The sequence below is a fragment of the Penicillium verhagenii genome (assembly GCF_028828195.1).
Source record: "Penicillium verhagenii strain IBT 33310 chromosome Unknown utg000003l_segment0_segment0, whole genome shotgun sequence".
NCBI classification, from domain to species: Eukaryota; Fungi; Ascomycota; class Eurotiomycetes; order Eurotiales; family Aspergillaceae; genus Penicillium; species Penicillium verhagenii.
This window is the reverse complement of record NW_026643167.1, coordinates 3,023,174-3,048,019: the sequence shown is the minus strand read 5'-3', so window position 1 is coordinate 3,048,019 and position 24,846 is coordinate 3,023,174. Positions and strand designations below refer to the sequence as shown.

The 24,846-nt window shown below is 48.0% G+C and overlaps 9 protein-coding genes across 9 annotated transcripts; 3 read left to right on the top strand and 6 right to left on the bottom strand.

Annotated features, from left to right (window-relative positions):
- Positions 1-655: 655 nt before the first annotated feature.
- Positions 656-2,659, bottom strand: N7466_002522 (putative Patatin-like serine hydrolase; the record flags this gene model as incomplete). The annotated part of the gene is made up of 3 exons (XM_057161920.1): positions 656-1,883; positions 1,942-2,518; positions 2,593-2,659. 3 exons carry the CDS (start codon positions 2,657-2,659, stop codon positions 656-658), a joined length of 1,872 nt encoding a protein of 623 aa, XP_057025205.1.
- An 892-nt stretch (positions 2,660-3,551) lies between these two features.
- Positions 3,552-4,847, bottom strand: N7466_002521 (MOSC domain protein; the record flags this gene model as incomplete). Its single annotated transcript, XM_057161919.1, has 2 exons — positions 3,552-4,781; positions 4,833-4,847. The coding sequence occupies 2 exons, from the start codon at positions 4,845-4,847 to the stop codon at positions 3,552-3,554; spliced, it is 1,245 nt and encodes a 414-aa protein (XP_057025204.1).
- A 337-nt stretch (positions 4,848-5,184) lies between these two features.
- On the bottom strand, positions 5,185-7,008 carry N7466_002520 (serine hydroxymethyltransferase; the record flags this gene model as incomplete). Its single annotated transcript, XM_057161918.1, has 5 exons — positions 5,185-6,329; positions 6,394-6,531; positions 6,589-6,682; positions 6,744-6,800; positions 6,865-7,008. 5 exons carry the CDS (start codon positions 7,006-7,008, stop codon positions 5,185-5,187), a joined length of 1,578 nt encoding a protein of 525 aa, XP_057025203.1.
- Positions 7,009-9,743: 2,735 nt separating this feature from the next.
- N7466_002519 (putative GPI anchored protein) lies at positions 9,744-10,537 on the top strand (the record flags this gene model as incomplete). The annotated part of the gene is made up of 3 exons (XM_057161917.1): positions 9,744-9,890; positions 10,045-10,127; positions 10,264-10,537. The coding sequence occupies 3 exons, from the start codon at positions 9,744-9,746 to the stop codon at positions 10,535-10,537; spliced, it is 504 nt and encodes a 167-aa protein (XP_057025202.1).
- A 585-nt stretch (positions 10,538-11,122) lies between these two features.
- On the bottom strand, positions 11,123-13,357 carry N7466_002518 (putative acyl-CoA synthetase; the record flags this gene model as incomplete). The annotated part of the gene is made up of 2 exons (XM_057161916.1): positions 11,123-12,885; positions 12,979-13,357. 2 exons carry the CDS (start codon positions 13,355-13,357, stop codon positions 11,123-11,125), a joined length of 2,142 nt encoding a protein of 713 aa, XP_057025201.1.
- A 1,264-nt stretch (positions 13,358-14,621) lies between these two features.
- On the bottom strand, positions 14,622-15,428 carry rasB (Ras small monomeric GTPase RasB; the record flags this gene model as incomplete). The annotated part of the gene is made up of 2 exons (XM_057161915.1): positions 14,622-15,263; positions 15,351-15,428. The coding sequence occupies 2 exons, from the start codon at positions 15,426-15,428 to the stop codon at positions 14,622-14,624; spliced, it is 720 nt and encodes a 239-aa protein (XP_057025200.1).
- A 4,795-nt stretch (positions 15,429-20,223) lies between these two features.
- N7466_002516 (uncharacterized protein) lies at positions 20,224-20,582 on the top strand (the record flags this gene model as incomplete). The annotated part of the gene is given in 2 exon segments (XM_057161914.1): positions 20,224-20,501; positions 20,516-20,582. The coding sequence occupies 2 exon segments, from the start codon at positions 20,224-20,226 to the stop codon at positions 20,580-20,582; spliced, it is 345 nt and encodes a 114-aa protein (XP_057025199.1).
- A 745-nt stretch (positions 20,583-21,327) lies between these two features.
- On the top strand, positions 21,328-22,148 carry N7466_002515 (uncharacterized protein; the record flags this gene model as incomplete). The annotated part of the gene is made up of 2 exons (XM_057161913.1): positions 21,328-21,501; positions 21,633-22,148. The coding sequence occupies 2 exons, from the start codon at positions 21,328-21,330 to the stop codon at positions 22,146-22,148; spliced, it is 690 nt and encodes a 229-aa protein (XP_057025198.1).
- Positions 22,149-22,652: 504 nt separating this feature from the next.
- On the bottom strand, positions 22,653-23,879 carry N7466_002514 (uncharacterized protein; the record flags this gene model as incomplete). The annotated part of the gene is made up of 1 exon (XM_057161912.1): positions 22,653-23,879. The coding sequence occupies one exon, from the start codon at positions 23,877-23,879 to the stop codon at positions 22,653-22,655; it is 1,227 nt and encodes a 408-aa protein (XP_057025197.1).
- Between the last annotated feature and the right edge of the window lie 967 nt (positions 23,880-24,846).

Here is a 24,846-nt window from a genome sequence, read left to right as displayed (position 1 = left end):
AAACACATGGTACTACATGTACCAATCTTGGTGAATTCAAAGTTACCTTCGATTTTGATATTTATAGAAAAAGTAATACCCCCAACATCTATTGGACAGATTGTGCCACTGACGAGTATGATATAATTAAGACGTTATTAATCTGTGCGTCAAATAACAAGAATATTAAAAGTAGTCGATCATTAACTAGTTGGTCTACTTAGATAACCTTGTTTAAAACACAACTATAACTCACTAGTCCAATAGTAAATGCAGTACTCTAGCTCCTAGGCAATCAACGTCAACTTAGCCGTCGTTCGCTTCATTACTACCTCGGTATCTATTATGTACTGTACACCATAACTAGAAGACCTTTTTCTGATCATAAGTGTCATCATTCATCATTGTCCCCGCCTAGAAAAAAAAAAAAGACCGGGGATGGATCTGCCCCTGATAAAGAAAAATAGATATCTCCTGTCGGTTCTTGCGCCGAGACACCGTGTTTCTGGCCTATTCTCAAACCCATGCGATTCTCCGTCTCAAATGAAGGGTATCCCAGTAGATAAATGAATAAAAGAAAAGATAAGAAAAACAATCGAAAGAATCACACAAAAACAAAACGGACGAAAACCGAAAACCGAGAGCCGAAATTAGACTTTCCAAAAAGAAAGGAGAATCACCGCACATGATAACTTGGCTTGCGTTGCCGGTTCACGACCGGGGGCGGTTCGTCCACTGGGTAAGGCGGCCGTGTCGTGCCACTGGGCATCGGAATTTCAGTATGAGTGAACAATGGAGCCGGCATCGACACGCCTCCTGAATCATCCTGTGACGGATATGGGATAGGTGTCTTTGGGGGCACTGGTGGTGGTGGCATGCCGTTATGGAAGACTTGATCACCACTATGATGGAGAGAAGGTTGCGAGACTGGTCGCCCGTACATGTCATGTGGTTGATTCTGGTAGAAATTGGGTATTTCGGCGCTTGAATGCCGGATAGGAGAGGTATATCCGTCTTGAGGAGTAGGGTGAGTTGGAAGTGAGTCGTCCTCCGGTGGTGCAGTCACCGTCACACTGGCAGGGATGGGCGGTGATCCCTGAGGCCGATACATCTCCACGGGCTCAGCGGGTAGCTCCACAGCAAATGCTTTTGGAGGTGGGGGCGCCGAGAAAACCGGTGCTTGTTGTGAGATAGAGATCTCTTCCCGCTCCAAGTCAAATGACATATCATCGCGATCACCACCAGCTGCCGCGTGGTCTGCCAAGCGTTTATTCATGCGGTCAATCTTGGCAAACTTCACACCTGCGTCCAGAATCATTTTCTTGACCTCAGGTTTTGCCAAATATCGTCGTGTGTTGGTGCTGATATCTGCAAGGCGGTTCCACTCGTTCATGCCGAATTCGCCTACTCCAACCTCCACGTTAAGCCGGTAATAATTGTCCTTGTTGACATTACGCTTGGCAAGGGTGTCCCGCAGCATTTCTTGGTGGATATCCTCACAGCCCTCAATCTTGGTCATCAGCCGTCTCCGCGCCTCGGCGAATGTGCCCAGTGCGTCGCCAAAGAAATCCTCCCACCACTCATGCTGACGGCTATTGGTGCCCGATGGTCGACGCCCCGTTCCCACGCTGACAAAAACCCCAACATCCCGGCCAGGCCACTCGTTCACAATCGCCTCGTCGAGTACCTGCGGGGCAGGGTTGTAGGTTCCGGGGCCTTCATCAATGAAAACGTGTTGGCCAATCTGAATAGGTTTAAAGGCAAGTCCAGTAGCTGCGGTGGCACGACCGGCTTGCCAAATAGTGCAGTCAAACTCGGGCGGGGGTTCTCGACGAGAATCGTAAGAGCGTAAAAACACTACTGGTCCGTTACGTGGGGTGCCCTTGAAAAGCGCAGTAACAGCACTGCAAACGATGTTAGCTTTAAGCTTTAAGTTTAGTATAGTATGACAGAGAGGCTTACGTCTTGGTCCGGTGCTCCCGGTTGTCGTAGAGTGTTGCTTCCGGGTTACCCCAGCGCATCCCGTTAAGAAATGTCGACCCTCTTTGGCTTTGGGCTTGAGGATGTGAGGCAGCAGAGGTGCTAAAACTCCCTCGGCTGACAGAGCGCTGGGGCACTGAGTTCGGGCTGTAGGGAAGACTTCCGATGGATGATCGAGCATTGGAATTGTTGGGCAGGTCATTGCCCTCGGTTTCAAAAACAGTATGTTCCCGCACACATTCTCGGATAGCCTCCTCCAGTTTGGACGCCTTGAACAATGTTGATCGATAAGGAATACCAGCAATAGTCTTGTCTGTTTCAAACACTTTGCGAGTCATGCGAACATAAACTTCTTTGCAGGTCTCGAGGTCAAGGCGGAGACGTCCCAGCATAAGCGCAATCAAACCGCCGGTGCCGGTTCCCACGATCAAATCAAAATGTTCGCAAGGCTTAGGTATTTGGTCGCGACGAGGAGGTTTCCCTTCACATTCAACGTAGGTACGATACATGAGTTCCTGTAGTATTATGAGCATGGAGTAGCCGCGAACACCACCTCCATCTGTTATTCCAGTCAGCCTCAGGCTTGTTGTGTACGTGGGGTAGTCTTATCACAGGTAGTTTCGTCACACTTACCGAGAGAAAGGATCCGCAGCGGCGGACCCTTCGTGGTGTCTTTGCGACGCAGATTGACTGAGTCCATGGCGACTGCGACGGTTGTTGTTGGAGCGATGAGGATCGCTTGGGAATTTTTTGTTAGGCCTGCAGCGGCAACTTACCCCCGGCGGGGTTTAGTGGCTGGCGCCTTATGCACCGAAGTTGCGGGACAGCTGGCACCTGACCGGTCGGGTGCAGAGCGTGGGAGTAAAAGTGTGATACGGGTGATACCCCAAATAATCGAATCCAGCTTTCAGTTCAGGTGTGACAAGGTGAGGGAAGCTGATCCAGCGGGTTCCGAGCAGGCAGCGGCGTTCGATTGATGGGGGGCCGCTTAGTCTAGTCAAGCCACAAATTCGAGCGGGATGAGCGAAGTTCGTTTTTAGCCTTTCTAGGAGTTGTTAGACCACAGCAGATGTATGATAGGAGGATGAATCAAAAATCGAGAATAAAAGACAATGAGTTATTATTGGAAATAGAATCCACAATTGAATCCATGGCTCAAAGTCGCCATTGGAAATCAGGTGTCAATGTGGCGGTGTTTAAGACAAGCACTTGAGCAATTTTGCCCTGACGTAGTTGTGGCTGTGTATCGTCCGGGAATACCGATAAGCGCTTATCATTGGTACCTGAGGTTCTTTTTATGGAGAACAAGTGGGAACTTCAACCTGTGACGAAGTTCTGTGTACAATTTCCCACGTGTAGGAAATAGATTAAGTAAATGAATGCAGACAGTGATTTATAGAATTCTCTTAAAGAGGATGGGTTGTGTCCAGATGTCTACTACGTGGGAGATTTCTAGTACAGTAGTCACATAGTATTTTTAGTAGAATTTTGGGGTTTCAACATGTAATTACCTCCAAGTTCCCATGGTCCTGTGAAGTATATCTACTAATGTCAGGCTAATTGGTCAGACCAGGCCAATCTATAAACAGATGTCAGTGGTTCAACCCAGACTTGAAAGTAGAACAGTAAAAGAAATCCTGGGCTTTCATACCTGTAATGGTCCTTTCTTTACTACGCGCCACTACCCCAACCTCATCGCCTACCCGAATTATATCCCCATGTCCTGTCCAATGCAGGAACGAATACCGCCCAAAAACAGGGCTGAACTTAGCCCCTCGGTCCACCCGCCGATCTTTCATCAACTTCTTCAGCACCGTTCCTGTTTCGCCCTCGGCCATGCTCCCAGTTTGATAATCAACATTTAAGCTTTGACATCTCACACAGTTCCCCGTCAGTAATAAACGAGCCTTCGTTGGTCCCACGATAAGCTCGGTCCAAAAATCCTCCTCAAAGGCTGAATCGGCGCCCGATACGACAATATTGGGCCGGAACTTAGTATGGTCCATTTCCTCCCCCTCCGGAAGCCGGGCAGAGACATTGTCGATTGAGGCCTGTGAGATCACGAGAAATGGGGCACAGTCGGCAAAACTGATACGCGTTCGGCGAAGTCTAACGAATAGGCAATGTGTGGCCCATACCCAGCTAGCGAAAACGAGAGTGGCGACCGGGAACGCAGTTTGAGGAGCCAGATTTTTGTCTATCATCATGTTGATGGGAATACTGACAGCTCTGACGAGGAAGTAGAGCCAAAAAAGTAGCAATATAATCGTCTTGTTCGAGATATGCGCTAATGCTTCGTACCAAATCGTCCACCAAGGTGTCTTATTTCGCTTTTCTGGGGCCATTGTACCGAGTACTTGTCTCGAATTATTTCCTAGGTAGGCTAGGATAACTGGAAACCCAAAGCATTCGCTGAACCAGTTGTTGTATTCGGCACCCATATCATATCCAGTTGTTGGGCTCTTGTGCATCATGACTTGAACTTTTCTTTTGTGTTTCACTGACATTGAGCACAGTGGGATCTCTAAGTACTTGGCCTCGCGTGGCTTTGGGTCTGATGTATCTTGCGGAGTAGGAGGATTGTATGTCACCGTGACTTTTCCGCTGTCATCTTTGGTTTTGGGGAATTCTACTGCAGTCTGGAAAAGTCCCATTTCGGGATAATGGGGAATGTGCATGTTTTTAAGCGTAGATTTGGAGCCATCTTCACTTGGCTCAACCTTCAGGAGCATATATCGACGATCGAATTGTAGCCCCACGGAAGTTAGGACGGCCGTGTCAAGAGGAGTTGGCCGGAGGGATTTGATCGGGTATAGATAGAGCTGGAAAGTTAGCCAGAAGTCTGCTCAAGGTAGTTCCATACGTAAACGTACTTGGCTGACCTTCATGATCCTGATTTTTCAATTTCTCTGACTTCAATCCAATGCCGTGATGGAGGGGAAGTAACAACTTCAAGCAAAGCCGAAATGCCCGTAATCTCTCCGCAACCTTGTCGGAGAAGGTCCGCACTTATCGCTTATCTTTCCCCAACTACGTCAGCGATTGAGTTTGCCGGCTTACTGTGGTTTAGTGGATTGATGTTTAGTTACAATTTCTAGATTAGTAAAAAAAAAAGAAAAATATTTGAATGTTCTTATCAGTCATATTCGTGTTGAATCGTAGGGGGAAATGTACATGTAATGAAGAAAAAGAAAAAAAAATATGGGGGATCAAAAGAAATCTACTCTACTGGTCCTTGACCCAAGGCAGGCTGAATGTGCCCACCCAGTCCTCGACCTCCTGTCGCAGCATGACAATCTCTGAAACCTCCTCGCCTTCACCCAGGTACTCAAAGAATGCCTTGAGAGTACCGGGGTTCTTGACTCCGCGAGACTGCGCTTGCTCACGGGCAGCCTTGTCCAGCTTCTGGGTCAAAGTAACAGCGCGGTCCACAATGTCGGCAACCCGGCGGAAGTCCTCGGGCTGGAAGCCACGAGATGTCATAGCTGGGGTACCAATGCGAAGACCACCGGGCTTGAGGGCCGACTTATCGCCGGGCACGGTGTTCTTGTTGCTGGCTACGCCGCACAACTCCAGAACACGCTCGACACGGGCACCGTCAACACCACGGTTCTTCAGGTCAACCAAAATTAGGTGGTTATCGGTACCACCGGAGACAATGTTGTATCCAAGACCACCATTGCTGGTAGACTCACCAAGTCGCTCTGCCAGCGCCTGTGCGTTGGCTAGTACGGCCTGCTGGTAACCCTGGAAATCGGCGGACTGAGCCTGCTTGAGTGCCACGGCCAGCGCGGTGATAGTGTGGTTGTGAGGACCACCCTGGTGGCCGGGGAAAACCGAGGCATTGATAGGGTTCTCCAAGTCGTACATCTCCTTGTTTCCCTTCTTATCGGTGCGACGCAGACCCTTGCGGTAGAAGATCATAGCACCACGAGGACCGCGCAGAGACTTGTGAGTGGTGGTGGTAACAACGTCGGAGTGGGGGAATGGAGAGGGCATCACGTCGGCAGCAACAAGACCGGAGATATGGGCCATGTCAGTCAACAAGTATGCGCCCACCGAGTCAGCGATCGCGCGCATGCGAGGGTAATCGACGAGACGGCTGTACGCAGAGGCACCGGCAACAATCAGCTTGGGACGGTATAGCAAAGCCTGCTTCTCCAATGCGTCGTAATCAATCAAGCCGGTGGACTCGTCTAGGCGGTAGGGCAGGGTCTCGAAGTATTTGGAAATGGCAGAGATCTTCTTGGTTGGGGTCTGATAACCGTGGGACAAGTGACCACCGTGGGGCAGATCCAGGCCCATGAGGCGGTCGTGGGTGTTCAACAAAGCCGAGTAGGCGTATAGGTTAGCGGGTGAGCCGGACAAAGCTGTTATCATGTTAGCGCTCTGCAGTCAAATTCCTCGTGTTGACGGATCAAGGTGGCACCATACGCTGCACGTTCACACCCCACTCCTCCGGGTTGAGACGGAAAGTCTCCAGTGCACGCTGCTGGCACAGACGCTCGGAAGCATCAATGTGTTCGTTTCCACCATAATACCGGGCACCGGGGTATCCCTCAGAGTACTTGTCTGATATACGATTAGAGATAAGTCATTGAGCGAAGATTGACGCGGGAGTGTACATACTCTGCATCACACTGCCAAGGGCATCAAGGACAGCTTGTGAGGTGAAGTTTTCAGAGGGAATCAGGTTGATGAAGTTCTTCTGGCGAGTTTTTTCCTATATTCTCCGATATCAGCGAATGCTCTGCTCCATATAAAGTTGGAAACAAACGACGAACCGATTCCAAAATGTTATAAACCGCGGGATCCGAATCCTTCAGGGAGGATGATAGAAGCTGTACGAAGTATTAGAATAGCCACTCGAATCGTAGAAATGTTCACATTGGACATGAATCATACCTTTTGCTGAGCATCTCGGTTGAATGACGCTACTCCCCGCACGAGAGGGGTGGATCTAGGGACGAATGCGCGAGGAGAGATTGTGGCAGAGCGAACACTCCCGAGGGAGAGGCGAGCAAGGCGCGCACAGCGAGCAAAAGACATGGTGACTATGAGAGGAATTGAGGGACACAATTGCTATGTCGATAGGGAAGCCGCAGCTTTTAATACTGCGGAGTGCCGGTCGCACCTTCCCCGTTGCCCGCGGAAAGCGGAAAACCACACTAGACCCGTTCTGGGTCACCGCCTGGCCCTTGGTCCGTGCACTGTTGCTCCCCTTTTATTTGGCAGAATCATCTCCCTGCCTCTTCCTCTCTTCACACAACTAAATCCAAAATGAAGAGATGGCGTTCTATCTGTATCAGCACTCGTCGGGGTTGGCCTTCTGGGCTGGCCTTGGACGGGCGCTGCTGAGAGATCCCGCGCCCCGTCACCATCCATTGAGGGATCTATATTCTATCTGATTGGACTTGTTGTGTAGATGGGAAGCTGTCTCCCAAGAAAGACCAGGGAGGACCTTGAGTGCTTTACATGTACATTAGTCTAGCAATGAACCTGAGTTAGGCAAGGATGCTATACAAATAGCGAGTAAACTCATATCGACATCTGGAAGTGGTTGACTGATCCCCTCTGTTGTGTACTTTCAATGTTGATGTGGATCACCCAGTGCTTGGTTCTACCCCGGATAAGCCTTTACGGTCGGCACCCCTCGTCATCGGTTCCTGGCCAGCGGACAACCAGTTGACAGGACGACAGCCTTGGAGATAGTGCACGTGCAAAGCTTCACACCCATATTTCCACCTAGACACGTGAATTCTAATATGTAAAACCAGTTTTATTTTCTGAGGTCTTGACATTTGAAGGAGATAATATGTAAAGCCACAGTGTACGTACGCTATCCTTCCAAGGTTGTGTGCAGGTATCTCCGGCGTTTATCCCGACATCAACGGATGGACTCAAAGGCTCAGGTACCACCAGTTGACAAGGGGTTACGCTCGGTGCCTAGTATGTACTCCGTACTAGGTAAATGAATAGGCATGCATCGATAAACCTCGGGAACTCATGAGGACTCACGGTCCATCAGGGCGGTTGCTCGCTGGAATCTGGAGCAGACATGCTTAGACATACAATCAACCGTGTACTACTCCCTAGAGATTACTAGGTCTCCAGTATACATATGTATATGCACGTACACATGTAGACCTGAAACCACTGGCCCCAGGTGCGGGAAAACGAACTAAAAACAACCTCAAAATTAAGAATGTTTCAAATGCTGAGACTAACATTGAATAATGAAATGAATTCAATTCCAACGACCTCACATCATTGTGCTCCCTGAAATTAATTTCCGAATGTCCTCGGCAAGCCATATAGCGGTGAGATGAAGGGTGGATTTAGTATGCGCATGTGTTGGGCAGCCCTCGGTATCATTTCATTGTTGACTCGAGATGGGCACAATTTTTTGAGATTATACAATTGCATCTATATAGATATTTTACTAGTATATTAATCTAGAATGAGTTTACAGTCCAGATCCATATCTGATGCCTTGTTGATAAAAAGCACGTGCTGTGCGGCACTTTCTTGTTAAGGAAGGCCGATTTGCCTCGTAAGCTTGGACGATAGTGGATCTTCAGAATTTGTCTTGTTGAAAAAAAAAACAAAGGGATAAGAAAATTACTCCGCAGAGAAAGTCAATCTCTGTGATTTTAGGGGCTGCTTCTTTTCAAAAAATTATTCTTGTATCCATGGCAATTATGTACTTGAGAAGCTATGTCTATGCTGTTGAGATGTATGATGTCAAATGTTTCGGCCCTTGCCTAGCATGTGTTACATGTCAACCCCCCCCGCATATACCTCGTGAACGGGTTTTCTTGATTCCCGATGTTATTTTTAATGGTTCATTATCGACTCAAGTCCGGAACCAATTAAAAAATCAACTCCAAATGGGTAATTTGGGGGGAAGAATAACGATCTTAGCCCCACTTAAAGGGCCAAGAGTGCGTAAGACGATTTCTACCCAGAGAGTAAATTCGGCACAGACGGGACCAAAAAAAAAGGACCAAAAGGGCCCAATGACGCCAAAGGCGTCTTTTTTATCGGGGCGATATCCATCTATAGTCCTTTACCCCTGGTTGATTTATATGACTTACATACTCTGTGGCAGAAGGTTCTATAACTTCATTCTTATAGTGTAGGTGCCAGGGGGGTCTATTTATTCTATTCTATTCTGGTCTCCAATAAACCGTCAATCATTGGCCTAGACTTCTTTTTTTTTCACGAGTGGGATCAACTTTCCAAGCCTTCACCTACTAAAACAGCAATGATCCTCAACTCCGCTAGTCCTCTATCAGGTTTGGAGGGTCGGTTGCTGGTCACTGGATTATGAGTGGGGGGAGAGTGTGTTCGGAGCACGACCCCCCCTGATTCGTTTCTATCCCCTGCAGGGACTCCATCAGGACCATGGCCGGGACCAACGGTATAGGTAAATTGCGTCTGGGTCTTAATTTCCCTAATTGCCACGCCTTTTCCATAGCCCCTTTTTGTCATTTTCTTGTTCGTTTTTGGTTATTGAACGGGAGAAAAGTGAGTTTTTTGGGTCCGAATTTCTGGAATTTTAGACGCTAGTGCACGGGTACCTGAGTCGACCATGGACTTATATTAAATCATTCCTTCCCCCCCCCCCGTCTCCTCTTCTGCAAGTATTCACACTCTCTTGACTCACTCCCGGACCTTCTTGGCCGATTACATTCTTTTCAAACTCCCCACATTCTTTCATTCAAGAAAAGTGCTATACTTCTTCAAGGAACATTCCTCGAATTACCTTTAAATCAATCAACATGCGTTTCTCCATCACTGCTGTTCTGGCCCTGGCTGCCGGTGCCATCGCTACTGAGGCCGTCACCGAGACTGTCACCAAGTACACCACTTACTGCCCTGAGGCTACCTCCATTGTCCACAGCGGTACCACCTACAGCATCTCCACCGTAAGTCGCATCCCTATCAGCATTCTGCCGAGTTTGCGCCCGCAAGCCACCCATATCCACCATCTATATCGCTATCCGCGCCCGCATACCAACCCCATCCCCACTATCATATCATATACAATAAACAATATCTGACATCTCTATTTCTTCCTAGCCTGGCCACCTCACCATGTCCGGCGGTTCCTACACTGTCACTCGTCCTCTGATCACCTCCACCGTGACCGAGTGCAAGAAGTGGTAAGCGCAACCCATACCCACTTTCATCTATCTGGAACACCCACCGAACACCGATCGGCCCCGCCAAGATACTTCAAATCTATTCGAAGCATATACTATATTAGTGCTTATACTAACGTAATCACCCCCTTCTTAGCTCTTCTACCCCTCTGCCCTCCAGCTCCGCCGTCTCCGTCTCCCCCAGCTCCTCCGCCGTCCTGACCTCCACCCCCTACGTCCCCAGCGGTGCCGCCGCTACCGGTGTCCCCGGTACCTCTGCCGGCACTGGCGCTGGCTCCGCTGGCTCCTCCGCCAGCGGTGCCTCCGCCGCTAGCACCTCCCAGCCCGCCTACAACGCCGGTTCCGCCAACGTTGCCGGCGCTGGTGTCGGTCTCGCTGCCGTCTTCGGTGCCGTCGCTCTCCTCCTGTAAGCGTAAGCTTATAGTTTAGGAAGCGGATTTCCGGTACCGATGTTTGCTGGTGCTGCGGTCGCTGTGTCTGTTCCTCGCTCGCTTGATCTGCGCATCTGCTGAGTGTGGGATTGTTGGCGGTGGGGATTGGGGTCGTGTGATCGTGCGCTGGTTTGGATGCCAGGCGTTCTTTGGCCTGGGTATGGGATTCCTTTTTTTAATTTCTTGGATATATATGTTTTGTCTTATTCAGATAATACATAATGGGCCTTCGGGTTTATCTTATGTTTGCCGATGCCGCGCTTTTTTTCTTTCTCTCTTAGCAATACTTCTGGATATAATGTCTTTTCTTGATTATAATCTTTTGAACGATTAATTGTTCCAATGTTCTTCTTACCTAGTAAATTACTTAACAGGCCGCCTGATATCCGCAAGTCTGTACTTTGGGTGTTCAAGTACATGTAGCTTTTATCCGTATACTTTATTCAATGTTTGCTGGGCCTGGCCCTGAGCGGATTCCAAGGTTGAGCCCTTGTTTAATGGCTGTGCACTTGAGTGTTCCCTCGCGCCAACATAGCCCTAAGCCCCATCGCATTGAATATTAATCTAAAGCTTCGCCTTGATTCTCTTCTCAAAGTACTCCTTCACCTTCCCTCTCGCAACTTCGACCACCTCTGCATCCTCGACGGTCGGCGGCACACTAACCGGCGCATCATATCTTCCTTCCGCGCCATGTTCTACTAGCTGTCGTAGCACTCGACGCAACGTCTTCCCACTTCGAGTCTTGGGTATCATACCCCGACCCTGAATGATACCACCCAATGAGGCGATAGCACCGATTTGATCACGCACCAGTGCATTGACTTCTTTAAAAAGCTGTGTGCTTGGTGTCGCGGACAATGGGTCTGGATAATCAGTGCCAGCCCGGGGTTGGATGAATGCGAAAGGGAGGTGACCCTTAAGTGAGTCTGGGATACCCACAACGCTGGCTTCGCTGATGGAGGGGTGAGATAGAATTGCTTGTTCAATTGAGCCTTTCAAAAGGGTTAGTTGAGTTTTACTGTGAGTTATGCTGTGATCAGGGAGATAGACTTTACCTGTACTGAAGCGATGAGCGGCCACATTGATGATATCGTCTGATCGAGACATAATGTGAACGTATCCATCTTCGTCAATTAGTCCTGCATCACCTGTATCTACCCAGCGGCCATTGAATCGTTTTAAATATCCGTTATAAAATCTCTCCTCATCCTGGAATAGGCTTGTGAATGCTGTTGGTGCCAACGGTAGAGCCATGACGATGTTACCCATTGTCCCGCGAGGGACCTCATTACCATCGTCATCGACGATATGTACGTCGAATCCTGGCATCGGCAGGCCTGCTGAGCCGGGTCGGATAGCAAGGGGGCGGACGGCTCCTGCGTTTACGCTGTTGGGAACGGCCGCGCTGCTGTTCAGTGCCAGTCCAGTGATGGGGGATCCAGACTCAGAAGACCACCAATTATCAACGACGAGAGCACCCGGCGCCGCGAACCGAGTCAGAAGATCCTGATACGACTGCACAATACTCGGCTCACTTCGCTCTCCCGCAAGAAACAGCGCTCGAAGAGACTTCAGCCCGCCGCGCCGTGCAACTTCCTTAAAGAGCTTGTCATTCGGGTCATCTTTACGGATGGCCCGCATTGCCGTAGGCGCCGTAAACAGAGTATTGACCGCATGTTTCTCAATAATGCGCCACAGAGTGCCCGCATCAGGCGTCCCAACAGGCTTACCCTCAAAGAGAACAGTAGTTGCGCCGACAAGCAGCGGCGCATATAAAATGTACGAATGTCCAACCACCCAACCAATATCCGACGCACAGAACATCACATCACCCGGCCCTTTAATCCCGAATAAAGACCGAATCGAAAGTTCAAGCCCAACGGCATGCCCGCCAGCCTCCCGGAGTACCCCCTTAGGTAGTCCGGTGGTGCCACTCGTGTAGATGATATAAAGTCCGTCCGTGCTCTTGACAGGTACCGGACCGGCCCGTATTCCACGCATGCGGGCGCTTTTGACCAGTCTCTGCCAGTTTCGCTGGCCACCCAGCTTATCGGGCTGATTCCAGCGCAGCTGGTCTCGCTGCCAAACAATCACCTTGCTCGGCTTGAACTTGCTCGCCGCCACCGCGCCTTCCACTAGAGGCCGGTAGGGAATGGGGCCCTTGGAGCCCTCGACCCCACACGAGGCGGTCATGATGGCGCGGGGACGTGCAGCCTCGATGCGTTGCGCTAGCGAGTGGGCGGCGAAGCCGCCAAACACAGCTGCATGGATGGCGCCCAGCCGAGTAATCGCAAGCGCGGCGATGAGCGCCGCGGGTATCATCGGCACTGCATGGGGAGTTTGTAGATTAGAAAAGGGCAAAAAAGCGTACACCCAATTGGGAATTGGGGAAGCTAGTAGGTGGAGCTTGGGCTACGTACTGTAAATGATCACCACGTCGCCTTTGCGGACCCCCTCCTCGCGTAAGACCCCCGCAAGGACCTCGACCTCATCCAGTAACTGGTTATAGGTGAACTTCTCCGTTGTCTGCGTGACAGGTGACTCCCAAATGATGGCGACCTGGTCCCCGAGACCATTGTGCACATGACGATCTACACAGTTAAAAGTCGTGGAGATCTCGCCGTCGGCAAACCAGGACCAATGTTCATGCTGGACCCCGCTAGGGAGGGTCTTGGATTGGAGTGTCAGAGCTTTGGATGGCTTTCGGTGCCAGTGGAGCCGCTCTGCGGGACCAGACCAAAATCTCTCCGGATCACGAAGCGAGAGTTCCAACGCTGCCTGTTGTGGATGTGGCGTCATGTTTGGGATGGATCAAATTGTAGTTCAGGTGATTGATTGGACCGGGGCTGTTATCGCACGTACAAGCCCGTATGCACTTCTCCAGGTTCAGGGCGCAAGCTTCGGTGCGATTGGATCCGTTCGAGGGAGATGCAACATACGATTTTCATTTTCCGTTTTTCGCCCCTCCTCTCTCTCTCTTATTATTATTAACAGGCTAGAAGGGACAATTGTAGCGAAGGCCGAGAATGCGGGGGGGGAGAGTTGGCCCGAGGGCCCTAGCCTTGTCCGTGCTTTCCCCGCACCCTGGTACCCGAGCGATACATGTGTGGTCGAGCAAGCAATGCTGTGGGACTAAGTACCCGCTTTGTATTCCCGTCCAAGAAAATCTCACTCACGAGACATGAAAGTGGGGACCCGATAGCTTCACTGAGGCAATTGAGAGGCTGAAACATGATCTTACTTTTTGGACAGCCATTAGCTAGTGCGAGGAGCTATCACCTACTATGTACTACTTCTCTCCCCCGGTGAAATGCCAAATATGATCGGCCCGAAAAACGTTCCCAACTTCCCAATGATTGGTAAAATTGACCATTAAAAATAGAAAGATCTGTATTTGTCTATATACTTGCTTAAATGGCCGACAAAAATTGAAAAGAGATAAACAAGCTCAGTCGTAGGGTATCATATCGAAATGCCTGCTAATGCGCGACTGCGATCTTCTGGCTTCGTAGCCAAAGGAATTTTTTTTTAGGAGGGTTGTTTGTGGCGTCGGGTGCTCCAATGGAATGCAAGACAGACCCCGATTATCCTTCGTTTTGTGGACTTTCTTGAGTGATTGCCTCCCACAAATTGGTGGGGTAGGGGAGGGGGGAAGCTGGCGAAGGTGTGCAAACCAGCGTATTGCGGTGGATCCCGCCAGTGTGGCGGGTGCTCCCCTCCCCCCTCAATGGCCCGAATCAAGAGGGATCAGCAAAAACTCATGTGAGAGCTGAAAGAGGCTTCGGTCCCCCACCCGTAGGAGCTCCGTGTTGGTGGGCAAAGCGAGAGCGGGACGAAGAATGGGGTTGTGAGAGTTTGTGTATATGTGAGGAGAAGCGAGAGAGAACAGGCCTGACGCCGAACAAGGTCATAACCAAAAGACAGAACCACCCTTTCCAGATGCACCCAAGACCAATAGAGAAAAGAAAAAAGAAAAGTAGCAAAGAAAAGTAGCAAACGAGAGCATCGATATCGTTATCAGAGGATATGCAATGCTCCCCTTTCCCCGGACGGGCCCGGCCGATCACAGGATACTGCACTGAAGCCGACTGCGATGTCTAGTTCGATCCGGACGGAAAGACTTGGGGTATTCGGGACCCGCGTCGCGGTCCCGGCCTCCTGGTTGGCGGCGGTCTTGATTCCGACCCGGCTGCTGTAGCCGTTGCTGGCGCAGCATGCGAACAACATCGTAAAAGGCCTTTTCAACATTGATGCAGTTCTTGGCGGAGGCCTCGACGAATTCACAGCCGAGCTCCTTGGCGAGTGCTTGTCCCTCTTGTGCTGAAACCGCACGTTCCACGGCCTTGTCACTCTTGTTGCCGACTAGCATGACGGGTACTGGTCGCGCGGGACCCCCGGACGCTTGGATGGGGGAACCCAGGTAACTGGGACCGGAAGGTGATCCGGAACTGGAGGACTCCTTGACCATCTTGATCTGATTATAAAACTTGGTGATGCGCGAAAAGGAGGCGCGCGATGTGATGCTGTAGACCAATACGAAGCCCTCTCCATCTCGAATCCACTGATCCCGCAGCGCGGTGTATTCCTCCTGGCCCGCCGTGTCCAGCACCTCGAGCATACACGACTGTTGATCAATGACGACTTGTTTGCGATAGGAATCTTCGATGGTAGGATCGTAGGTTTCGACAAAGTGGTTGAGACATAGCTATCTCGATGTTAGTTTTCGGGGGCGGATTCCCCTTGGGAATTCGTTCCTAGATCACGGTCGGAGCTGTTTTTTTGGAGGACAAACCTGAATGGTCAAGGCAGTTTTTCCAACACCTCCGTCGCCTAGCACCACCAACTTATACAATGTCATTTTCCCCGACATGGTGGGCAAGTGGTCCTTTTTTTGGGGAGGGGAAGAGGTTCGAGCAGGTGTTCGGAAAGGGTTAAGAGGGGTATGAAGATTCCCAAGAGGGGTGGTAGGCGGGCGGGGAAAGGTGTCAAAAGCAAAAAGGAATACACAAAGCCCCCAATTGGATATATTTTCTCAAATGACGCAAATAAAGAGAAGTTGTGTGAAGGGAAGAGTAGAAAGGAAAAAGAGGGGGCCCAGTTGTGCGAAGTCTGGTCCTGGCAGAAAGTGGCTGGAACTAAGTGGAGGAAGAAGAGAGAGAGAGGGAACTGGCTTTGGGAGGGGTTAACAACCTTGGAACCTAATTGTTTAAAGCATCGCTTTGCACTTTTCTCTCTAAGGAAAATAGAGGAAAATTGGGGGGGGGGGAATTACATTAAATCCAATTTTTTCAAATTCAAAAATAATAAAAAAAGTCTCAAAGAAACTAAATTCAATTTGGAAATCAGATTAGCCCAAGGCTAGGAAATAATAGAAACCCCGTAAGGAAAAAAGTCAAGATCCAAATCGATTAAATAAAAAAGATAGAAAAAAAGATAGAAAAAAAAACCAGAAAATAAATCAAAAGAGCAAAAGAGTAAAAGATCACTAAAAGATCACTAAAATAATAGAATTATGTATACCCAGTCGGCCGGGATTCCCAGTTCGCTGGGTAAAGATGACCCTGGTCAAATTCCAGGAATCAAGAAAAATATATATAGAAAAACATAGGAAAAACATAGAAAAAAAATAGAAAAATATAGATACATCTATTACCTGAGAAATCAAACTGCTTGAATGACAGTCTCATGAGATCATTCTATTCGATTGGGTTCTTTCAAGGGGCGAACGAACGTACGGGTAAAATATCCCTGCAAAAACGGGCCTTTGCTCTATAATGATTGGTGTAGGATGTAGATGCGCCATTATTTTTGCCAAATTTTGATTCATGTTTGAATGGACCTTTATCCCTAAATGAAAATAAAAAAAAAAGTTCCGATCTAGAATCAACGACTAGAATCATAGAATAATCCTAGGGTATTAAATCTGCGACAGGATATTTCCTTAGGCTGGACTTCCCGAGTTTCCCCACTATCACCAATCTCCAAATCTGTCTGTTTTAAACATCCAAATGCTTCATTCACGTGCTAAAATGAGTTGTCGAATCTTCAGGATTCATCAAAAGCAATATGATTCGCACAAAAAAAAGCAAAGAAAAAAAAAAAGAAAATATAGGCCTGAAGATAGTTCTACGATAGATTATAGGTTCCCTCTCGCATTCGTTTTCGTTCTATCCCCACCGGGGAAATACATAGCCAGTTTGCAGGGAAAAAAGGGGGGATACTTAGAAGAATGCAAAGAGCAAAAAACAGCTCGCACAGGGCAAGTCAAGTGGGTAACAACATTCCGGGTCCAGAAGCTAACGGCCCAGAAAAAAGAGGAGATTAGGCCAAACCCTCACCAAACCATGACAGGAAGCTGCTTAGTGGAGCCTCGGGAGCTTCCAGCTAAGCGAGTCCGTGCCTTTGCACCAGATTATGCTAGCATGTTATTCTATTATTTCATGAGATAATTGGAATCTTTTTGAGCAAAATTGACTTGGGGGATTCGTTTTGGTCCGGGGGAACAAGGATCTCTATTAATTAAGAGGGAAAAAAAATTAAATTAAATTAAATTGAGAAGCAAAAGTATCAAAAAAATTGTGAATAAAAATGAGAACAGATAAAATCCCAAATCCCCCCAAAATCCACTAAAATATGGCTTATAGCACGTGGAAGAAGCAAAGTGCCGGGGGCCCTAACACTAAGCAGATTCCTTAGTTAAAGAATCCTAAATTACTCCGTATACTCCCACTCTTCTTTGATGGATCCACAAATCCACTGCGTTTCATATTAAACCTCTACGAGAGTATAATAGTATAATATTCAGGGGGCCCTTGCGCATCAAACCTAGAAATTGCAGAAAATTCCATGCAAGAGACTAGAATCTCTTCACTCTAGGTGGGGTGATATCACACCGAAAGGTTCAAGCCAAGCTTGAACTGGATTAGATCCACCGTTCTCTTGTCCCTGAGGATTTCCTTAGGTTCATTACGGAGTCTTTTTGCCAGATTCCAATCTCTTTCTCTTTCTCCTCTTCTTTAGCCCCCTTTACTTAGTTTACTTATAACATATTCTCGATGAATCCCCCCCCCCCCCCCCCATATTCCAAGTACCTTTCTCATCGAGGAACCATACAAGTATAAACCCTATGCGAAAATTTGAGAAAACACAAAAAAAATTCCGCCAAAGCAGCGCAACAGCGTCGGAAAGGAAACATTTGAAGGCATCCACCCGCGGAACGGCGCGCGGATTCCCGCTTGATAGATCGTCTCTCAGGCCTGCCTGGGATGGGTGCACGGTGGAGTCCCTCAACTGGTGTTTGAAGTGGCTGTCCATTCCAATTTCCCCTTCAAGCCCAAGCCGCTTGGTCTTCCAATAGGGCCAATTTCTCGGCCTTTATTAGCGTCCGGCATGCTGCTTCCGTATCCCGCCGCTACAGGACTGGGATGCGCTATCGCGCCCACAATGGGGAACCGGGCTTGCCAACGGAGTAATCGGGAAATCCTTTTCGTCAAGCTCTGGACCTTCGGCCTTGGTCCGCCAAGTGAGGACCCGCTTGATGACGATGTGACCCATCGTTGCACTTTTTACAAACACAAAAATCTCGGAATTGTATCTCCATTTTCCTGTTCCTGTTCCTTGCCAATGTTTTCCCTCCCCCTTCCTTCTTTTCTTAGGGCATGGTGGTGGAGCCTTGCTAATTTCCTTCCATTTGCTTGCTCCCATACTCCCTTTTGGGTATAGCAATTATAAACTCATGTATAGAGTATGTGACAATCAAAACTCAGCCGCTTTGGATTTAGGCGTGCTAATGAGCTGTTACGTCAATCCACTAGATATGGATATGAAATGTTGCGGATTCCAACTACTATATAGGAGTACGTCTAGACCGAATAACCAAGTCTTCCTAGACCCTAATATCGTAGCGATTTACATACATCTCTATCTCATGATTATCAATTGATTTCTCGCCCCCTTTTCTTCATGTCACCGTCGCATATTCCAATGGTTTGGTTCTCCCGTCATGGCCAAGACTGGTCGATCAGATGTAGATGGCAAAACCCCAATCCGGGAGAATAAAAGAAGTAGCAAGAGAACGAAAATAGGCAAAAAGTGAGAAAAAGGGGGCCGAAGGATGGGAAGGATCCATTAATCTCATCCTCTTCAAAACCTGCCTTCCTATTTCCGAAGGAACTAGGGTTGAAGACGGATCCTCCCGTCCTTCTCCGCCGTTAGATGGAGTCGCCATATGGCATTCAACGGTCCGCTCTGGTCTGGTCTCGCATTGAGATTCCACCCTGGTCCTGGCTTCTTTAGCCTGTTGAGCTCATCCCTTCCTGTTCTGGCTAATCCCTGCTCCGCCCCGTACAGAGGATTGGAATGGAGAATGGAAACATTGCATTCGAACGACGATCCATTTCCCCTATTCCAAGGTTGTTTCCAATTCTCGATTGTCAACCAGTGTCGCTAGTGACCGCCATTGCAACCAGCGAGCTTAAATTAAGGCCGCATAAAATAAGATTGTGGCTATCATTGAAATGTTTCCAATCATATCGTCGCATGTAGCCATTGTGGCGTCAGCATGCATGTGGCCCGTGTAGAAATATCACTCAACGGAATGGCAAACGGCAAAATCTCGAGAATTCCAGGAATAGCCAGGTGCGATAGAGGGGGCCGTTGTTAACAGACTATACACAGTATCAAATATGCGGAAGACTTTAGCTTCTGTCCCGCCCAGTGCTCAAGTGCTTATTACCTACTAGGTACTGTTGCTATGATAATTACCATGGCGATAGTGAAAAATAGACTATTTTACTCCGATCTTTGCTGTGGGACGTCGATAGATCGAGGCAAAAGCACGTCGACTGGATAAGGTTAAGGAAAGTCGGTCTAATCTTTGATGAGATCTTTTATAGATAAACAAACTTATATCTTTATTATTTTCTTCGCTATTATTGATTCATAACATTGAATTCATAATTAACTTCTTAGGAACAAAAAAGAAAGTTCTATTAAGGGTTTGTTTATATAATATATGTTTTGTTGCAGAAGAAAGACCAATCCAGCAAGGTTCCCGGCAGGGTATCCAGTGGGGTAGTCCGAGTAAAAGGAAAGCCATCCAGATACGAAGGAGAAGGGAAGGGGAGGAGTGGTTAGACGAATTTCTCTCTACAGTAATTAAAAATGACACAAGGTTGATCGAACTAGGAGTGAGTTCCGCAACTGCAAAGTTGTCACATGCCTTGTACTATATGGTATTCTGAATCATTAGAGAAAACCACTTTCATTAAGGAACTCAACATTTGAAATCAGCGCCGGAAGAATAGCTGCACAGCTCACGTAATATGATAGACCTTCATTTGTTTGATCTGACATGCAGGCTTTATTGACTTGTCATATTATTTTGACATTACGGATGAACATAACTCCCGTCCGGCTCGTCCCTGTTAAGATACCGTGAACCCTCGAAACGATCCGACATATTCGACCGGCATACTCTAAATGCTTGCTTATGATACGTTACAATATTTGTTTGGTCACTCTGCACAGAAGATGAGCCTGTTTTTCGATACCCCTAAGCGATTCCTGCGATCTCGACACTGCGTACTCTGTGGCGAGCGATTTTATTGCGATTTGCCCTTCATTGCTCGTTTGGTTCCCTGGATCTTCTTTACTTTCATTTACTAATGGACGTGTCCACAGTTGTCTGGGACCAGTCCCAACAAAAGATAGTCTCAGTCAAGTCGGCCAAACTTGAGACGGGCTCCAATCGAACGGGTCTGTTGGAGGAGAGATACAAGTTCCACGATGATGGCGATTACCCAGTTGTTCCCTCTCTGCATAGTGTATGCTCGAATGCTTTAGGAAATCAGATAAGCTTGGAGTCGCTTTTCTGCTTTTCCTTGGCCATGATACCCTCCCTGGATGTGGAACTGGAAGGAAATATCTTTGCGTTTTCCAATAGGTATTTTCCTTCAGAGGCACTGCAGCTCCTCGAGAGGAACACTTGCAGGGCTCAGAAAACCGAGGAGGACGAATACTATGACCGGAATTCCAGCTTGTCAAGGACTTTCGATCTGTGGAGAGATCTCCCGGAAGAAATCCTTCTTCTTATTTGGGAACATCTGCCTCTGACGGTGATCAGGTGCTTATTTTCGCTGCAGACTTCCGTGGAGTTGGTACAGAGAATTTGCCCAACACGCCAATGGAGCGGTTTATTCCTTATGCATGGATCCAGGTTGACCGTGTTCTTCCGCTCGCTTCATGGGGAAAACTATATATGTGGGCTTCATAATGCTTACCAACTGTACGGATATAGCAGCCACGACTATGAACGGATTCAGATCAACGTACCTGTGGTTGCTGTATCTTCGATCATCGGCCTTTTTGGTTTGAAGGGAATCCGATATCTCATGAAGGATGGTAATTAAGGCTACGTTGGATCCCCGATCCGCAGCAAGGAATATTCGAGATGTATGAACATTGCATCATCGAACGCTGTAGATCCACTTTTTTTGAGGGTAAATGGTGATGTAAGAGAATTTGCGACCCCATATTATCGTTCAAGGCTTATCAATTACCAGTGTCTCAAGCTCCGTACAATCAGTCGGCCACAGACCAAAACGTCGTTGTTTGGGGACTTCTTTACTTGGGAAAATCGCTGGCCGGTAGCTCTTTTATGCGCCAAAAATGAAGCCTCATTTTTTTTACATCCACGCCAAGCGGATTACACAAGGGACACAGAGAGGCTGTTTATGCGGTGTGTCTCATTCACGGAAAACAACTTTACAATGTACGGTTTGACGGTCTCTTGCTCTCCTGCTGGGGGAATTATTGGATTTGGAGTGCACTTTCGTCGATGCTCAGGAACTGGCGTGCAATCTACACGCTCGATTTGGCAAGGTCGAAGCGGAGGCTGTGTTCTCCTCCACACTCGGCTCAAGTACACCGAGCGTATCACAGCAGTATGTGTACTGTCTTATAAGAGAGGTTTATTTGATTACCCCTATTTAGCCGTAAGTGATCCTACATGACTTGCTGAGAGATGTTATAACAGAGAAGCATTCCCATTATTTCTACTGATTATGATAATCAGATTCAAACAAGTGAGGGCTATTCTGTTATATTAGCTCCGAGGATGCCGACATCACAGATTAGTGTCCACCCAGGCCTACTAGCGGATAAACACCATGGAGTCATTCTTGGTATATACTATGACGACTCACCGGGCAAGCCTGCCCGTATTAGTAGCTTCGGAGTTTTTTGCACCCCTGGGGCCACAGAAAAGCAGCCCAAGTCCATTCTATCACTTCCGCCCTATCATCGTATGCTTCATCAGCTGTGGGGCTCACCATGGGGAAGTTTCAGTTCTCAAGCCGTGCTTGAGAATATCTCTTGCCTAGAGACTTGTTCTGTTGGTGTCCGATGCACGGGTATGATTCTGACCAATTTCAATGGCCATCAAAACGTGCTGGGTCAATGGCACGAAGACAACCCGTCATATAATGCCGTAATCCATAGGCTGGACTTCGTTTACGGCGAAGGCTTGCGGTTTTTTTATCTCACGAAAATGGGGATTCTTACCTTCAACGAGTGGAGATACGCCCACTGAAATCCAGTGAGGCTTTCACTCATTTACCCGATCCAACGGTGGTTGATATAACCTATGGAGTGAGTTTCTTCGACCTCCCATCTTGTATTCACGAGCTAAGCAGTATAGGATACCGTGATTTGGCTTTTTTCAGAATCGTCCGATATAATCTTTTCTGAGCAGAATCAAGGCAATTTAGAAGGGAAAGAATAGTGATGTCGAGGAGGTAAATGCACGACTAGACCAGAATGTACTTTCGTCGTGAATCTATTGTATGCATGGTACATGCATATGTGGATGTGTCTTTTCTTCAAGTATCTTAGTAATGACAGCATTGTTCCCAAGTACGTAACAAAGCTAATAATAGAACTAGTAGGTATGTGCCCCTAGGAGCATATAGTATCAATCAATATGAGGCATTGATGATTAGATGATCAAGTATACGTAGGACACGCACTTTCATAACATGCAAAATGTGTGGATGAGCTTCAGGCATACTATTTACAGTCCAGCTGTCAATCAACTCTATAAACGAGAAGGGAGCTGCAAATTGACATCTTCAAGTGCCCCATCAAACGGACAGAGCAAGAAGAACAATTCACGCGAATATCTTGTAAGATGTACCTGCTGGTGCGGCATTTCCACCGTACGATCCTCCAACAACTCAAACGAGGCATCACCGAGTAGCTCATGACCGCATACTCCATCGCCAATGATACTTTCTGTCCGGTGTTCATCAAGAAACATGTAATGGAGTAGGCTCGACCAGCAGGCTTGCAGCCAACGCCGAGATTTGAAGGACGAGTATCCGATTGAGGCGTTCAATCCACGGTCAAAATCGCCACCATCACTAGCCACACCCAAGACATCCTCCTTGGCCCAGAAAACCTCAAAGTATCCAAATAATGTCCCGTCAAACCGACCAAGCAGGCCAATCGTATGTGCATCCTCACTTTGTCGGCGAAGATACTCATAATCTTCTTCCAAGGAGTCTCCTTGAATTCCCAAGTGGGTGGCTGGGGAGGTTGTTCTTCTTGACTGGTGGAAGAATTCCACATGAGTAGGTTCCTGGTAGTCAATGACAGCCAAGGAAAAGACTTTATCCAGACTTGGAATGTATCGGCTGTACACAATCGATCCTGGTGAAGACTTTGGAGGGCGGAGTGGGTGAGTGCGACGTATTGTTGCTGTAGATGTGGTGACGTAGTTTAAATGTGGCATGGCATTGTTTGCAGAGGATGTCCAGATTGAACGAGGTCCCAGCGGCGAGGCACATCCCTGCCAGAAACTGTTGCGAAATACGACGGAGCAACCATCGGAATTGAGGGCCACCATAGATAGACGTAAGTTCTCACTAATAGTCTCGCTGTCAGGCCCCTTGAGTTGTAGTCGGACGGTCTCTAGGTTGGGCTCGATGGTGAATATCGTGTAGAGAATCAGCCAAATATGATTTATGGTGACCACTCCTGTACTATCCCATGTACAGATACTCATTGGGTCTTCTCGGGATCTCTGTTGACGTAATGGGATAGCAGGAAGCCCAATCGAGGTTGGAGCTCTTGGCCTTGTGAATGAGATAGTGTCATCATGGAGTTCCACAGGGAGAGGAGCTTCGCTCGCAAATCCTTCTTCCCTGCTCAGCTGGAATGATTCATTGTAATGGGCATCATTCAACGGGACAAGATGAAATGATGTCAAAAACGGATGGGGAAGACGAATCTTAGTGTTTGCAGACCAGATTTGAGACACCATGTTGATCAACCCGTAATAAAACTCAAATCGGTAATTCTCCTAGGACTGGAAGTTGGCGTGCGAGGGCTTGGCCTGGCTTTATGTGCCATGCGCGCGGAAACTTCCTGTCCGGATCAGAGCTGAAACCGGAGGAAAGATCGGCTCATCACTGATCACTACCTGATTTTCGTGTGTTGATCTCCTAGTCCTTGTTGATCGCGACCCTACTACCCTACAGGGTGTATGCGTGTACTGCTCACCCTGCCCGAAAACAAAATCGAGAACCACCGTTTCTTCCGCTGCTCGTATCCCACGTATCCCACGGCGGAGAGAAGAGCGTATGTAAGTATCGATATGTATAGAGTACTACATAAAGATACCATACCAATATGTACATTACGTAGTGGATATAAACACGTTGATCTCGGCGATCTTTTACCTTAGCTACCACCGGCGCCGGCATTTGGAAACAGGCTTCAATGTTCTCTCGGTCCACTGTCCTATACCGAATCTGCTACATTTTCCGGTTTTCTACCTCGTCATATTTCCAGATCTCGTGAGGGAGAGTTAAGAGGTTGACCATGTCTCGAGGGATCAGAGGCATTCGGGGAATGCAACAAACACAATTATTGTCCTCATCCATGGATGCACCTATTTTCCAACTTTCAATTTAAGCGCCTCCTGCTATGAACAAACCCAGTGGATTCACTGGCGGAGAAAATCGTGTTTCGAAAATATGCGGCAGGCCAAATTCACAGAGATCCGAGATAGTAATACCGAGATAGCCCCGAACGGATCAGATAACTTTACCAGTAGGAAACAAATCAGATAAACCCGCCGATAGCGGGCGCCGGAGAGTTGAAAGATCCGTGCATTTGATATTTCCATGTTTAATAATACAAATCTTATTGTGGAAATATTCTTTCAACTTGCATTGTAATGAAACACGGCACCCATCAATTCACGTATTCATTTAAATACCGGTATT